The 17,978-nt window shown below is 41.8% G+C and overlaps 2 protein-coding genes across 3 annotated transcripts in view; both read left to right on the top strand.

Moving 5' to 3' along the window:
* The first annotated feature begins 1,216 nt into the window (after positions 1–1,216).
* Positions 1,217–15,332, top strand: LOC124118908 (arrestin domain-containing protein 3-like). Of its 2 annotated transcripts, none has more exons than XM_046481216.2 (6): positions 1,217–1,393; positions 4,518–4,655; positions 6,632–6,858; positions 12,159–12,341; positions 12,741–12,923; positions 13,543–15,332. In XM_046481216.2, exons 1-6 carry the CDS (start codon positions 1,276–1,278, stop codon positions 13,750–13,752), a joined length of 1,059 nt encoding a protein of 352 aa, XP_046337172.2. In that variant the 5' UTR covers positions 1,217–1,275; the 3' UTR covers positions 13,753–15,332. The 2 variants fall into 2 exon arrangements, with proteins under 2 accessions (XP_046337172.2, XP_046337173.1); XM_046481217.2 differs by lacking the exon at positions 1,217–1,393 and adding an exon at positions 3,365–3,669.
* A 2,230-nt stretch (positions 15,333–17,562) lies between these two features.
* Positions 17,563–17,978, top strand: part of LOC124118898 — a 29,335-nt gene continuing 28,919 nt past the window's right edge. Inside the window, exon 1 of the mRNA XM_048381409.1 lies at positions 17,563–17,900. Within this exon, the coding sequence (XP_048237366.1) occupies positions 17,759–17,900 (142 nt within the window). The 5' untranslated portion in view covers positions 17,563–17,758. The remainder of the gene's footprint in view (positions 17,901–17,978) is intronic.

Consider the following 17,978-nt stretch of genomic DNA (forward strand, 5'->3'; position numbering starts at 1 on the left):
TGAAAGAGCTCTGGATCCAACGTTAGTAACGCTGGAAGCAGCGTTACCATCCTTGGATCGATCTGTAAATAATGATTTGTAAGTATTGTATGTATTTCGTAAATGATTATATTCTTGTTGATACTGTAATTGATTTGTTTCCGACTTCTTTAGTTTGGTCAATGAGAAGTCTACTTGTCAAGGAGGCTTAGGAGAAGGAGGAGAAGACAGCAACCTGAAAGGAGATATAGTTCAATATTAGCAGCAGAAATGAAAGGTTTAATTCTTAGTCCAAGAGGTGGAATAAGAGATGATTTCTTATTATACAGAACCTCATAATGGGGATTAATACACAGTTGTAAGCAGGATTAGACTCATTAGAATATAGTTTTGTGATAAACTGTAAAGATAGTTTAATGTGACGTTGTTGAAGAGACAATCGGCCTTAACGCACAGACTCAATGGGAGAAGTTCGGAAAGATCCAAGACAGAGTCTTAGACCTTGATGCTGAACAGAATCTAAAAGTTAAGATTGTCTTTGCATAGATGGTGGAGACATAATCGAGTTTAGAACGGATGAGTGATCTGTACAAGTGAAGAAGGGTTGATTGGTCCCCTCCCCATTTGGAATTTGAAACAACTTTTAATAGATCTAGTGCCATCGGTCATTTTGATTTAAGATGTTTAATTTGTGATAAGAAAGTTAAATGGTGGTCAAAACGTACTCCTCAAGAATTAGCTTCCTTTACAACTTCAGTTGGAGTGCCCGCTAGATGTAAGTCAGGATCACCATGTATCTTATATTTTCGACAGAAATGAATGCAATTAGTTTTTGATTTGGAACATTTAAAGCCATTACGTTCTGACCAATCGTTGATTTTTTTTAGACAAAGCTGCAACTGTCTTTCAACCGTGTGCATATTTTTACCTCGACAAGATACATTAAATTCATCGACAAACAAAGACCCGCCAACAGTCATTTAAAACTCTAGATAAACAATTAATTTTTTATTAACAAACAAACAAACAAACAAACAACATGTCGCCGTGACATAGATAGAATATTGCTGACTGTATTCACATCCACTAACTCACTGCAATCGCAGTGACAAGGTCCATACACTACAGGAAGGGTGTAGCATTTGTGTGAGTCTACGACTTGCTCGAACTACAAGTCGTGTCTTTTGAAAAAAGTGTCCATGTGCATTGCGGAACGAGTTACTTCCCTTGAATTGATTTACTGTTGTGATAGACAACAGTTGTGGACAACAGGTATTGCCATGTGTTGCGACAGTTATGGGGAAGCTGGACGTGTTTGTGGTTACCTACAGCAAGGAACGGCCGGTATACTTCCCAGGTCAGCCCGTACAGGGGCAGGTCACGGTGGAATTGAACGACACAATGAAAATAAGAGGTGGGTGTCGCCTATCAGACAAAACAGTTTACAAAATGTCCGTGATATGACAGGCTAAATAAACACTGTTCTCGTCGTCAGCAGTGGGTCTTCAAAACTACAGACTCCTCGCCAGTGTCGAATCCGGGGAAATTTATTTATGTCCAACAAATAAACGACATTTTTCCATGTGGCTGTTAATAATAAATTGTGTGTGATACGCAACTTTTACGATAAAACGAAGCGCGACTGAGGGCTTTGACAATTCAGTCAAGTGTGACGGCGATCACCACTCCTTTATACCTTTTGTAAACCTCAAGTGACGTCATCCTAAAAACAGCGATGTTATAATATAATATCCAGTGTACCACAAGACTTCATGGGCGCTCATTAATCAAGAATCGCACGCCAGCAATAGATATTTTATGCCCGTTTCTTATGGTTCATGGAAAGTATGTTTGAAGCATAAAAAAGTTGATAAATGTTGTTTTAAGTTTCTTTTCTCGGTTTATAAGTTAGATAAAACACGGTGTTTATGATTTTTAAAAACTCTTTTCCTGCGGATGACGGTTTTTAAAATCATAAAAACTCTTGGACGTGCTTTACCCTTCACTTACACATAACCTGTTTGCACAGGTACCAAGAAATCTTGTATATGCTTTGTTATCACAGACACGTGTGATTAGGGAATAATTCGTACATACACATCACCTGTACATGCATGCATTGAACATGGCAGTGAACACATTAATGTGTTAACACATGAGGAATATATATGATTAAGTTAAATGTGGTTATAACATATGTCTTTGTGTAAAATAACTGCATGAATTATTGGGCACATTATTTTAGGGACGAATTTGGCTTTCGTAACTTCAGAAAAACTGTTTGAGTATTCATGAGGAAGAGGTGTCGTGGGAAGTGTTAAAGTCTTTAAGTATTTGAGGAACGATTTTCCAATACCCATATATTATTCCATGTATACCTATCCATAAATTGAAAGAAGTGTGTGGTTTCTCAAGGTGCAGCAATCACAAAAGCAAACCTATGTCATTACCCGTGAAGTTTCGGGGTAGAATAGGTCTTCAGCAACCCATACTTGCTGTAAAAGGCGACTATGCTTGTCGTAAGAGGCGACTAACGGGATCGGGTGGTCAGACTCGCTGACTTGGTTGATGCATGCCATCGTATCCCAATAGCGTGGATCGGATGCTCATGATGTCAATTACTGGATTGTCTGGTCCAGACTTGATTATTTACAGACCGCCGTCATATAGCTGGAATACTGCCGAGTGCGGCGTTAATCAACAAATAAACAAACAAACATCAAACACACAGGTATTGGATGCTTTAGTTTAAATTTAAACAATTTGCTGCTCAAACTTAAGCAGAATATTTGACAACTGTGAACGAAAATACACAACATCAATGTGGCGATTCAAGTCTCTCGAATTTGTTTTACTTTTTTGAGAAATTTGCAATGTGATGTACAGGGCCATGAATGCGATCTCGATATAACCGGGTATTCGACACATCCAACCTGGACACAATAAGGTTCGACTGTGTATTGTGTTGTCTTTGAACTTTGATTTTTCTTACCACAATTTGCACTCCGTGCCGTCTCAGACTCCCTTGTTCAATGTATGGGAGAAAACACGACTCCGAGGTTGATTTCCCTCTCCCGCGTGTTTACATTTGCAGCCAAAACCGAGGAGTGTTTTCACTTACCCATAAACCGACATCTTCTTAGATTGATACACGCATCGATCAAATATGTTGTATTTATTTGATTCCTATGTCCCTATTTTCAAATGGACTCGTCTAATTCTCATTACTCTCCTTGCATGTGCCCCAAATGGTGGGTGAGGCGCGTTGTCGCAAAACGTGTTCAGAGAACCTTAATTTCATCGCCGGTGGCTCAGTAAAAAAACAACTATACTAAATATGTTATATGTGGTTGCAGGTTCGATTCACGTCATGGAATTTTCAAGCCAGTCACAAATCAACAGAGGATGCGAATTATTTGATGTAGTTCAAAAGTTCTCAAACCTTATCTTGCGGTTAGCGGTTAAGGGTTATAATAACACTCATACTATTCTCCATCACAACACTCAAAGTAAACAATGAGACTGATATCATATTTGTTATGACCGAATTCGCCCTTTGAAAAATAACTTCAATGGAGACCTGATATGAGGATTTCGTACCACGTTACACCTTCGTCACATGTTATGGACACCCCGAGTATTATTCGTCCATGTAACCAACTTCAAGAATTGACCGTTGAGTTATGGAAAGTACGTATGATCAACTGTGACTGCATAATTAAATTGTTTTGAGTAAGTGAGTGAGTAAGTTTGATTTTACGCCGCTTTTAGCAATATTCCAGCAATATCACGGCGGGGGACACCAGAAATGGGCTTCACACATTGTACCCATGTCGGGAATCGAACCCGGGTCGTCGGCGTGAGGAGCGAACGCTTTACCCACTAGGATACCCGACCGCCCCTAAATTGTTTTGAGGAGAGTCAGACAAGTTCCTCTTCCGACAGGGGGCACGGGTGGCCCAGTCGTCTAAGGCGCCGCGATTCGCTGTGCAGAGTTGCGTCCCTTGGGCACGCCAGAAACCTATGATTGTGGGTTCGAATCCCGGGTTCGCCCCAATTATGTTTCTAGGTTTGTCAGCACCATACCCGTGCTCGTGGGTTTCACCGAAGTGGTAAACGTCTGAGACCTGCATCACTTCGGGCTTTCCTCCCACATTAAGCTGACACGCCGTGATATAACTGGAATAATGTTAAAAGCGGCGTTAAACCCAACTCACTCACTCACACTCCTCTTCCGACAAGTCGCGACTGAGACAAGATGGACCTGCGTTGAATCGCTACTTGGGTCTGGTGTGTGCCATCGCTCAGATGTAACTTGTTGATTCCGTGTCATCGTACCTCGACGTCGCGGATCGATGCTCGTGATGTCAATCACTGGATTGTCTGGTCAAGACTATTACGTAATATTGCTCAGTGCAGCGTTAAACAACAAACAAACACTTTAAGATATATTTCCGGATGAAAATTACAAGTGTTACCACTCCCATCAAATTATGTTGATTTTTTAAAAGGTTTTGATTGAATTCATTTTGTGTCAGGAATCCGACTCCGGCTGAAGGGAATGGCACGTGTCCACTGGACAGAGAGAAAATCATCCGGCTCCGGGGGGTCACGTACAGAACATTTTTCGGCGGAGGAAGAGTACTTCAAAACTAGTTTCCTGTTGGCAGGGAGATGTACGTATGAGCAACCCCAGTTCAAGTTCTGAATTATTGCTACATATATTCATCTACTTCAGACAGTGTCACTGAGGGTTAATGTTCTGTTTGCAGGGTGATGATCAGCAGCTCGTCTTTCCAATTTACAACAATAGCTGCATATATTCATCTTATATTCAGACAGTTACTAAGGCTTAATTTCCTGTTTATTATTTTTAGACACTTTAAATTGCTGCCTTGAGATTACTAATGGATTAAGGGCTGTGTAGTTATAGGTTCCCTCGTCACATTGAGGGACTGGGTTCGATTCCCCACATTTCTGGTGTCCTCTACCGTGATCTTGCTGGAATAATGCTAAAAGGTAAAGAGATGATATTGTCTTCAAAAATAAGGTCTTAGAGTAACATTTCAAGTAACTAACTTTGAATGCCGTATCAACAGACCAAATATAAATAATTAGGTCTAGTCCATGCACTCCCGTGATTGACACCATGAACAACGATTACACATCGTACCAGTCAGGACTCACGTAAGTTGGGCCTTTAGAGTGAGTGCGTGAGTTGGGTTTAACGCCGCTTTGAACAGAAGATTTGTTATGTCACGGCGTGTCTACTTACTGAGGGATGAAAGCCCGAAGTGATGCGGGTTTCAGACGTTCAGCACTCTGAATTGGTTCGTTGTTTAACGCCGCACTCAGCAATATTCCAGGTATATGACGGCGGTCTGTAAATAATCGAGTCTGGACCAGACAAGCCAGTGATTAATATCATGGGCATCGATCCACGCAATTGGGATTGAGGACATGCATCAACCAAGTCAGCGAGCCTGACCACCCGATCCCGTTAGTCGCCTTTTACGACGAGCATAGTCACCTTTTACAGCAAGCATGGGTTGCTGAAGACCTATTCTACGCCGGATTCTTCACGGGTCGGCAAACCTAGAAACATAATCGGGGCGAACCGGCACCCACGGTCATAGGTTTCTGGCGTTCGGAATTGTGGCGCCTAAGACGAGTTGGCCAGGGCTCTTGAGACAAGCATGGGCTACATGTACATGGGACCTACTCTGCCTTATAACCTCTCTTAGGTGAGAGCAATCCCATCCATATGAAATATTTTAAATATTCTTTGCTCATATAAACAGTATCATTTATGTCCGTGTAACAACTAGGAAGACTTTTGATGGATTTCGTCCACGCTGTGATGTTTATAATGAGTGAGTGAGTGAGGTTTAACGACGCTTTTAGCAATATTCCAGCAATATCACGGCGGGGAACACCAGAAATGGGCTTCTCACATTGTACCCATATCGGGAATCGAACCCGGGTTTTCGACGTGACGAGCGGACGCTTTAACCACTTGGCTACCGACCGCCCCTTATAAAGGGAATCCTACTGACTGATTGATTTGTGGACAGACGGACATCCATAAAATAGTTAACAGACTAAGTGAAACAAATAAACAAAACCGAAAAGGTTTATGATGTGGACTAAATTCAGTGGACGGGTTATTGGCAACAGATCAAGTTTTATGGCCATACAGACAAGACCAAACGTGACCAGGTCAACAAGCTACGTGGTTAACATTGGTTCAGCGTGTCTAAAGATCTCTCTCATCGCGGAAAGGAGGACGCTGGAGGTACAGCAAGTAGTTGGGGTGAGCTACAGCATGTTGTATGCTTGAAATGGATAATAAAATCACGATTTGTGTCAAAATGTTTACATAATCTTCCCGACCCGTGAAGATCCGGGTTAGAATTGGTCTTCAGCAACCCATGCTTGTCGTGAGAGGCGAGGCGACTAACGGGATCGGGTGGTGAGGTTCGCTAACTTAATTGATGCATTTGCGTAGATCGTTGCACATGATGTCAATCACTGGATTGCCTGGTCCGGATTCGATTATTTACAGACCGCTGGAATATTGCTGAGTTCGACGTTAAACAAAAACAACAACAACAAAGACAGTTGCAAGTTGTATTTGTTATTTCCAATTTAGGGAATGATGAGCCGGGACAAGACATCAATCTGCCTGCTGGACGACACACTTTCCCGTTTTCATATAACCTTCCATCTCAACTTCCGTCTTCCTTCGTAGGAGACTGTGGATTTGTGCACTATGATGCTAAGTGCACCATTGAAAAACCCTGGAACTTTAACAACGAAGCCATCACGTCATTTAGAGTCCAAAATCGTCTGGATTTAAATCGTGAACGAAAAGCTACGGTAAGGCGAGACTCCCCGATATTCTGTTTGTGTACACGAGGTCGAAGAGCCGGAGAGACTCGGGGAACTCTTCTTGATTCGAATCTCCCCTTGGACGTACTATGTTTGCAGACAGACAGACACAGACAGACAGGCACAGACAAGCAGACACAGACAGACAGGCACAGGCAAGCAGACACAGACACAGACAGACAGGCACAGACACAGACAGTCAGGCACAGACACAGACAGACAGGCACAGACACAGACAGACAGGCAGACACAGACCCAATCAGGCACTGACACAGACAGACAGACATGCACAGGCAGACTTACAGGCACAGACAGACAGGCAGGCACAGATACAGACAGACAGGCACAGACACAATCAGACACTGACACAGACAGACAGACATGCACGGACACAGACAGACACAGGCACAGACAGACAGGCATAGACACAGACAGATAGACAGACAGACAGGCATTGACATACATGCACAGACAGACAGGCACAGACACAGAAAGACAGGCACAGACAGACAGACAGTATAACTACTAAGAAAACATACAACTTTATGGATAACAACTTCTGGCTTATTGCGTTTAGCGACGTTTGATGTAGATTCTCACACCGTGACCAAGCTGGGGTGTCAACAACCAGGTAATGAGAGGCCAATCTACATCACATCAGCAGCAGATGAACATTAACAACAACAGGTAATAGATACCAAGTAGCACACTTATAATTAGATGAAGCCAAATGTACAGTAAGAATACCAGACATTACACGGGTAATGACGCCAGATGTACAGTAAAAATACCAGACATTACACAGGTAATGACGCCAGATGTACAGTAAGAATACCAAACATTACACAGGTAATGGGACCAGAGGTACAGTAAGAATACCTAACATTACACGGGTAATGACGCCAGATGTACAGTAAGAATACCTAACATAACACGGGTAATGAAGCCAAATGTACAGTAAGAATACCAAACATTACACAGGTAATGACGCCAGATGTACAGTAAGAATACCAAACATTACACGGACAATGAAGCAAGATGTACAGTAAGAATACCAAACATTACACGCCTAATGACACCAGATGTACAGTAAGAATACCAAACATTACACAGGTAATGGGGCCAGATGTACAGTAAGAATACCAAACATTACACAGGTAATGGGGCCAGAGGTACAGTAAGAATACCAAACATTACACGGGTAATGACGCCAGATGTACAGTAAGAATACCAAACATTACACGAGTAATGACGCCAGATGTACAGTAAGAATACCAAACATTACACAGGTAATGGGGCCAGAAGTACAGTAAGAATACCAAACATTACACAGGTAATGAAGCCAGATGTACAGTAAGGATACCAAACATTACACAGGTAATGGGGCCAGATGTACAGTAAGAATACCAAACATTACACGAGTAATGGGGCCAGATGTACAGTAAGAATACCAAACATTACACAGGTAATGAGGCCAGATGTACAGTAAGAATACCAAACATTACACGAGTAATGGGGCCAGATGTACAGTAAGAATACCAAACATTACACAGGTAATGACGCCAGATGTACAGTAAGAATACCAAACATTACACAGGTAATGGGGCCAGGTGTACAGTAAGGATACCAAATATTACACGAGTAGTGGGGCCAGATGTACAGTAAGAATACCAAACATTACACGGGTAATGACGCCAGATGTACAGTAAGAATACCAAACATTACACGGACAACGAAGCCAGATGTAAAGTAAGAATACCAAACATTACACAGGTAATGGGGCCAGAGGTACAGTAAGAATACCAAACATTACACGGGTAATGACGCCAGATGTACAGTAAGAATACCTAACATTACACAGGTAATGACGCCAGATGTACAGTAAGAATACCAAACATTACACAGGTAATGGGGCCAGATGTACAGTAAGAATACCAGACATTACACAGGTAATGACGCCAGATGTACAGTAAGAATACCAAACATTACACAGGTAATGACGCCAGATGTACAGTAAGAATATCAAACATTACACAGGTAATGGGGCCAGATGTACAGTAAGAATACCAAACATTACACGAGTAATGGGGCCAGATGTACAGTAAGAATACCAAACATTACACGAGTAATGGGGCCAGGTGTACAGTAAGAATACCAAACATTACACAGGTAATGACGCCAGATGTACAGTAAGAATACCAAACATTACACAGGTAATGACGCCAGATGTACAGTAAGAATACCAAACATTACACGGACAATGAAGCCAGATGTACAGTAAGAATACCAAACATTACACGGGTAATGAAGCCAGATGTACAGTAAGAATACCAAACATTACACGGGTAATGAAGCCAGATGTACAGTAAGAATACCAAACATTACACGGACAATGAAGCAAGATGGAAAGTAAGGATACCAAACATTACACGGGTAATGACGCCAGATGTACAGTAAGAATACCAAACATTACACGAATAATGAAGCCAGATGTAAAGTAAGGATACCAAACATTACACGAGTAATGACGCCAGATGTACAGTAAGAATACCAAACATTACACGGACAATGAAGCCAGATGTACAGTAAGAATACCTAACATTACACAGGTAATGACGCCAGATGTACAGTAAGAATACCAAACATTACACAGGTAATGGGGCCAGATGTACAGTAAGAATACCAGACATTACACAGGTAATGACGCCAGATGTACAGTAAGAATACCAAACATTACACAGGTAATGACGCCAGATGTACAGTAAGAATATCAAACATTACACAGGTAATGGGGCCAGATGTACAGTAAGAATACCAAACATTACACGAGTAATGGGGCCAGATGTACAGTAAGAATACCAAACATTACACGAGTAATGGGGCCAGGTGTACAGTAAGAATACCAAACATTACACAGGTAATGACGCCAGATGTACAGTAAGAATACCAAACATTACACAGGTAATGACGCCAGATGTACAGTAAGAATACCAAACATTACACGGACAATGAAGCCAGATGTACAGTAAGAATACCAAACATTACACGGGTAATGAAGCCAGATGTACAGTAAGAATACCAAACATTACACGGGTAATGAAGCCAGATGTACAGTAAGAATACCAAACATTACACGGACAATGAAGCAAGATGGAAAGTAAGGATACCAAACATTACACGGGTAATGACGCCAGATGTACAGTAAGAATACCAAACATTACACGAATAATGAAGCCAGATGTAAAGTAAGGATACCAAACATTACACGAGTAATGACGCCAGATGTACAGTAAGAATACCAAACATTACACGGACAATGAAGCCAGATGTAAAGTAAGGATACCAAACATTACACAGGTAATGACGCCAGATGTACAGTAAGAATACCAAGCATTACACGGGTAATGACGCCAGATGTACAGTAAGAATACCAAACATTACACGGGTAATGAAGCCAGATGTACAGTAAGAATACCAAGCATTACACGGGTAATGACGCCAGATGTACAGTAAGAATACCAAACATTACACGGGTAATGACGCCAGATGTACAGTAAGAATACCAAGCATTACACGGGTAATGACGCCAGATGTACAGTAAGAATACCAAACATTACACGGGTAATGAAGCCAGATGTACAGTAAGAATACCAAGCATTACACGGGTAATGACGCCAGATGTACAGTAAGAATACCAAGCATTACACGGGTAATGACGCCAGATGTACAGTAAGAATACCAAACATTACACGGGTAATGACGCCCGATGTACAGTAAGAATACCAAACATTACACGGGTAATGAAGCCAGATGTACAGTAAGAATACCAAACATTACACGGGTAATGAAGCCAGATGTACAGTTAGGATAAAACAGGATACAAAAAGTTGAACAAGCTGATTGGACTTGATTAGTTCTTCATAGGCAGACGGGATGTAATACACGTCCATGAAATAATCTCGACCGCGATGTTAAACCCCATTTTACCTGGCCCACTTCCAACACATCCAGTCACACCTCCTTTCGTTCAGATCTGATAAAGTTGTAGAATATCATCGATGTTCATATACTGGATCCTGTGCAATTCTAATGTCTCACTTAGCTGTGCAGAGTTGCGTCCCTTGGGCACGCCAGAAACCTATGTTTGTGGATAGCACAGGTTATGTTTCTAGACATGTCAGCACCATACCGGTACTCGTGGCTTTCACTATGGTGGTAGACCCGTGAAGATCCAGGGTAGAATAGGTCTTCAGCAACCCATGCTTGATGTAAAAGGCAACTATGCTTGTCGTAAGCTTAGCATAGTCGCTTTTTACAGCAAGCATGGGTTGCTGGCGACCTAATCTACCCCGGATCTTCAGGGGTCCAGCATCAATATGAAAGTTGGAGGTAATGTATTTAGGCAATATCAATTGTGCTCCTCTTCTTACTGATCTTACTGATCAGTTTCTTTATGCATATGAATCGGAATTTCTGCCCGCATTGGCAAAAGCAAAACAAAGCAATCTGACAAAGAAAGTTGAGTTAAGCTTCAGGTGTTACAATGGTTTAATGTCGTTCGATAACGGTCAAATAGCCAAGTCACTGATTTGTTCACCTGATCTATTAGGTGAGACCAGTGAGGCAGCCTCGTCTGTTTCAGGTTTAAGTGTGTGGACAGGGATTGAGAGTGATTCATTAACATACACTCATGATCCAGTCGTAATCGTACAATTAGTTCTGCTTTTCTCAGAGATGTCGTATGGCTATCGAAATGATTTTCGTCGCTTTTATTTAACTCTGTCATTGTACCTGTAGATATTCTAAAGATCTTTCTTTTCATTGTTTGGAGGAATGTGGTTAACGCCATTTGTCAGAAGAAAGCAATGACATACATATCTTTCACGTTACGTAAGACATTCGGAACCAAAGCTGGACGCGAATATAGAATTATGTGGGATTGATACTATAACAATTCATACCAATTTTCACAGGATGTAAGTTTTTATGTTTATAGTATGGAGATATATGCAGTAATTGAATTTTTACAGAATTACTTGCCTGAAAGTCATTCTCACTTGTTCGAATTTCAGAATCGCCCTGATTATGTTTCTTGCTTTGACAGCACCAACCTCACTCACTCACTCACTCACTCACTCACTCACTCACTCACCCACCAACCCACACACTCACTCACTCACTCACTCATCCACCCACGCACGCACGCACTCAGTCACTCACTCACTCACCCACGCACGCACGCACGCACTCTCGCACGCACGAACTCACGAACTCACTCTTTGTTTCAGAAACCTGCTCATCTAAGCAAATCCAAAACACTTTGCTGCCTGTGCTGTGCATCAGGACCAATCTCTGCTAACTTCTCCATCAACAGACAGGGATATGTTCCCGGGGAAGCCATCATTATTAATGCAGAAATAGAGAACCTGTCAAACCGGATAATAAAGAAATCAAAAGTGTTCCTAAAAGAGGTGTGTGAGTGGCTTGCCAACATCTGGTATTATCACTGATTAGTACTGATTTACGAACACATGCTTATGATACAGACGGAATCATACTATGGACAATAGAGATTTTTTTATGATTATAGATCATTTTGTTCCTTTTATTTATTTGATGGCTGCATTCATCCACTGAAGACAACTTGTTGATTTGGAGTGTGGCCATGCACGTGAGAATGGTCAAATACACAGAAAGGCAGTTGGCCTAGTTACTATGAACTTGATGTCCCCTTATTTGGTCGTTTGGAATATGATACCGACTGAAGTGCATACGGAAGTATCTTTTCAAGTTAACCATTATGTGTCCAAAGATGTGTTTACATTTGAAACACACATTTGGGCTATAGTGTCCTGACTTTCCCATTTCAGGAGGTAGAATATCATGCCACCACCGAGACAAAATTTAAAATTCGTGATGTTGCCAAGCTGAAGCACGGCGAGATCAGCCAGGGGGAAACGCACTACTGGAATGACGAGCAGCTGGTTGTTCCGCCTCTGACGCCGTCTTATCTCAAGGGCTGCAGCATCATCAACATCACCTACTCTGTGATGGTGAGATGCGACTTAAACTTTGAATGATTGATTGAGTATGGTTTTTGGCCGCTTTTAGCAATATTCCAGCAATATCACAGCGGGGAACACCAGATATGGGCTTCACACATTGTATCCATGTGGGGAATCGAACCTGGGCCTTCGGCGAACGAGAGAATACTTTAACCACTGGGCTACCCCACCGTCCCACTTAAACTTTGAGAAACCGGAAGTACTTGAAGCTATGTTCCTGCAACAATCGGACTAACGTTCTGTTAGAGATTGAGTGAGATTGGTTCAATGTCGCCTTCAACAATATCTCAGTCATATCACGGCGTGTCATGTCGGAGGAAAGCTCAAAATGATGCGGGCCTTCGAGGTTAACCACTTTTTCTGAAGACCTGCGATTAAGAGTAAGGTGCCAACAAACCTAATAAAATCATCAAGGATTCGAACCGATGATCATAGGTTTTAGGGATGATAATTCTGCGGCGCCTTAGACGCGTACGTGCCCATGCCCTCCTTAAAAATAGCCTATATCATTTTCATTAAACTGTAATTTGTGTCGGTTTGTTCTCATGTATTTTCTTTGTTCCCTTGAGAAGCTTATAGATTCTGAACACACTTTGGTATGTTCCAGCTTGATGTTACACCTGCGGGGCCATGCTCCGATCTTGTTCTCTATCTCAGCGTCATAATTGGCAACATTCCCCTACAAGATGTTGTCGCTCAACCTCCACCAATTATCCGACCGGTAGCTTACACGCCACCTAGCACAGCAGTTAGTCGTCGAACTAAGAAAGGATCCCGACCACCAAGAATGTCAGTCTATATCGAAACCTCTTGCTGAAGAACCATCGTTAACAGATACAGAAACATTAATTCTATTGTGTGGTTCCCGTGTTTGTACAGGCGAACAACTGACTTGCCTTTGCATGTGTTTGTGACGGGTGCCACCTGTAGGGGTGGTCACCTTTTCGCGAATACCTGGTGTCATCAGTTTTTGATAGTGATTCTTAAACACATGCTCATGGTATTGTCGGAATCGTACAATCGACATTTCTGATGAATATGGAACCGGTTTTGCCGCATTTATTTCATATTTTTCAGATGTGAATTTGTTCTGTCGTAAAGTGTCACAAATGCAATATCAGTTTAATACGAATATGTTTTGTTAAATGAGCCATTTCCTGAGTTTTGATGTCATTATTTATGTATTTATATTTAGGTATATCGCTATATGGCTGAAATAATGCCGATGCGACGTTAAATATTAACTCACACTCTCATTTATATGGCATTTTCTCAAAAATACTCTGTAGCCGTCCTGGCAGTTGACTTTGCAGGATACTTTAATAGGTCCTCTCATTCTAACTTATATGCCATGTGAGGACAGGTACAGTGTCTATCCGGGTCCACATGGTAAAACCTTAAGTGATTAACTGTGTGGGTAGGTGACTGGGGTTTTACACTGCTTTTAGCAATACTCCATTTGATATCACGCCCGGGAGACATTAGAAATGGGCTTAACACATGATTGTACCAACGTATAACCGTTAGGGTACTCTACCACCCGTCCTTAAAGAGAATGCCTTATTCACATATACCATGTATTTGGTGATGGTAGAGCCCTGATTTGTGATAACTATATTTATATTTTTCATATGAAGAAAGAAACGTTTTATTGGACATGTTTCTTACACTCTTCGAAAGAAGAAACGCTCTGGGAGAATTTTAGTTAATTTATTGTACCTAATAAAGTCGATATATTTAATTTAATATCATAGATACAAATATCACATTTGGGAGCTCGATAGTCACAGATTGTCGTTGTACAAAGGCATTGAAAACTGTTCATTGTCATGTCACAAAAGGCCACAAGGTTCCGGGCAGCAATCACGGCTCTGCATCTCATCATCACTGCCTGGATACGTGTACGAAAACTGTCCTGCGGACGAGTTGGCCAGTTGTGGGAGTATCTGCGGCGTGTTCTGACTTTGACGTACACGTCGATCGAGTTTATCCCAGAGGAGTTCGATTGGGTGAAGATCTGAAGATCTCGATATCCAGGGCAAGGCGTTGATGTTGGCATTAGGAAGGTAGTCTACCGTGACACGAACTGTGTGCGGTGAAGCATTGTCCTGTTGAAACAGCTCCCTCTGGCGGTCAATGATTGGAAGAAGGTGAGGTTGAAGAATTTGATTCATGTAGCGATTTGCTGTCAGATTTCCGTGAACCACAACCAAGTCAGATTGGGAGGATATGGCCCCCAACAACCGCCACCGACATTAACACTTTGTCTCCCAATCGTGATTCATCGCTAAACCACACCCGTCTCCAGTTTCTCAAATTCCAAGGCTGTAAGGTGTGGCACTAACACAAACGTCGCTGTCGATGGATCTGTTGCAAAACAGGGACGATAACTGGTCTTCTGGAGCGGATTCCAGCATCGCGAAGATGGTTCCTGACAGTCTGATCCGATATCCTCCTCAAACTAGGGATGCGTCCTGCAGTCTCCGTAGCTGTGGCATTGCGATGACGTAGGTGGAACTGTCGAATGTAGCGATCCTGTGCAGGGGTGGTAACTCTTGGTTGGCCGTTTCTCGGACGGTCTGCAGTGGAATTGAACTGTGTGTATCGGTCACAAAGGCGGCAAATGGTGCTGTGGTGGACGTTGAAGTGGCGTGCAACAGAAGACTACGATTTCCCTCTTTAGATACGTCCTTTGGCGATGTTCCAATCGGCAGCGCTGAGTCTGGTCATTTTCGAACTTGAAAAATGTTGACAATTGAATGACAAATTATTGGCTTATGCATGCCTTTTTATAGCCACTACCGAGAGTTACGAATGCCATAACCTACACGTGCATTTTGCTTTACTGTTTTCCTCCATGACATTTTTGAACAAGTGTGAAAACAATGCCGTTTAAGACATTGCAAATCGACAATGGCTGCGTTTTGACGCACCGTTTGTCGAATATCAGGTCACCAACATTTTCCAATAACACATATCCTATTTATATACCGGCTGTATATTGTTGCATAATTGTAGTTTTATGAATAAAAATGAACTGTGATAGTATGGTTTGTTTTGGTTGATCTCAGTGCTACTCAATATGTGTAAAGACATTGAGTGAGTATTCCCACAACAGGGGGCACAGGTGGCCCAGGTGGCCCAGTCGTCTAAGGCGCCGCAATTCACGGTGCAGAGTTGCGTCCTTTGGGGTCGCCAGAAACCAATGATCGTGGGTTCGAATTCCAATTCGCCCCGATCTTTTTTCTAGGTTTGTCAGCACCAAACCCGTGCTCGTGGGTTTCACCGAAGTGGTAAACGTCTGAGAACTGAAGTCCGTCAACACCCGGCTGCCATACCTTGTGCAGGGCAGACACTAGTGGACGTTCAAGATGCACCGGAAGACCGACTCTCCGTGACTGCCAGTAGATCCCTCCCCAAACAACATACATCTAAATCTGCATGGGCACTTTCTTGTAAGCACGAAGGGATATTTGACACTACCTATTGCAGGAAGACTGTACACAAGCAACAGGGGGATCTAAATCTGCATACAGATTTGTTTTAGCTCGGAGGCGATATATGACACTATTTATGTCAGCCAGATATCGACAGACACGTCTTAACTGGCGACATCAATACTCAAAGGTTTTTTGATATATATTTCATATTGAGGGAGAGGCTTCACATATTATCGATCTGAATCGTTCACAATAAAACAATGTATAAACTGGATGACATTGTTTGGACCATCTTGAAATAATTATGCAGATCGCAAGAAACTTCCATAATGCACTTCCTTCATTCGAGACTGGAACGTTTGTAGCCACACTTTTATTTGAAACGGTATAATTTCTTTGACAAGTAAACATTCAATAAAAATTTGGGGTAAGACATTTAGGCAAGAAGTAAGTATCCCGATAGACACAAGTGTGCTCGGATTGATAAAGTCAACACATGGTAATTTGACCCAGACGTTGACATTAGCTCCAGGTATATCAGTGATCTGATATCGTTCATATCACATAACCAAATCTCTTCCAAGCCTGATATTGCCACTTTGGTGGCATAATTTAAAATTTCGAATATATTTCGAGGTTATTTCAATTATTTACTCTGTTTTCTCGTTATTGCAAAGAAACGTAATCGAAATAACCAAATCAAATCGAAATAGCGAAAGTACAATCAATGTGACGAGGAAAAACTCGTAATTTCGATTTATAAAAAAATAAACTTAATAATGAAAGACAAATCAAAATTACGAGAATTACAATCTTTGACAATGACTTTATGAACATAATATTTTTAAATACTCAGCTGTGCGTTGATGTCTATGCCATTGTTTATTGTATTGGCAGAGGAGCCTAAATTCATTCATTGATTCAAACCTTTCTCCACCGATATTCTATGCTGAGTACGACCCAACTGACCATGCGCCAGATGACAGTTGGCAGTTCTATTCAGATACACGTCTGTCTTACACCCATGACATGCAAGGAAGCACGCAGTTGGTAATTCCAAGTTATCCATTAAAGGTTGGGGTCACCTGTAACCAATTGCGTCCCTTAGTCGTGCAATGAAACACTGATCCTGGGTTTGAAAACGAGATTATGGTTTTGTATTTGTCAATACCTTGCGTCTTTCGCTCACGTGCACACTGACCCCATAACGGAGTGACGTGACGAGCGAAATATTTATTTGGACAGCCAGTTGAGCACAGGTTTTCACTAGGCCCAATTACATATGTATATACATCGTGCACTCATCTGAAGTTGTATTTGTAACGATCTTGATTTATATAACGACACCTTTTCACGACCAACTGAGGATACGTACCGACGAGGATGACTTCCACAAAAGAAGTTAATTTTGACAGCATCTATGACGCATTAGGGTGGAGGGGAAAGTATCAAGTGATTCAGATCTGTTTTATTTCACTAATGCTGTTACCATACGCATTCAATCTGATGAGCATCGTATTCATAGGTAAGTTTTAGTTCCACGAAGCCAACAGTAAAATCAAACAATTTAAAGATGTTTTCTAAAGTTAAAATGCACAATAAG

This window comes from Haliotis rufescens, unplaced genomic scaffold (genome assembly GCF_023055435.1).
Source record: "Haliotis rufescens isolate VD_foot unplaced genomic scaffold, xgHalRufe1.0.p SCAF_1, whole genome shotgun sequence".
Lineage (NCBI taxonomy): Eukaryota > Metazoa > Mollusca > Gastropoda > Lepetellida > Haliotidae > Haliotis > Haliotis rufescens.

Excerpts from the sequence above, each read along its gene's own strand:
- LOC124118908 (XM_046481216.2), top strand. The coding sequence starts at position 1,276 with ATGGGGAAGCTGGACGTGTTTGTGGTTACCTACAGCAAGGAACGGCCG. Across the intron at positions 1,394-4,517 it reads CGACACAATGAAAATAAGAG|GAATCCGACTCCGGCTGAAG; the intron begins GTGGGTGTCGCC and ends ATTTTGTGTCAG. Across the intron at positions 12,342-12,740 it reads CAAAAGTGTTCCTAAAAGAG|GAGGTAGAATATCATGCCAC; the intron begins GTGTGTGAGTGG and ends TTCCCATTTCAG.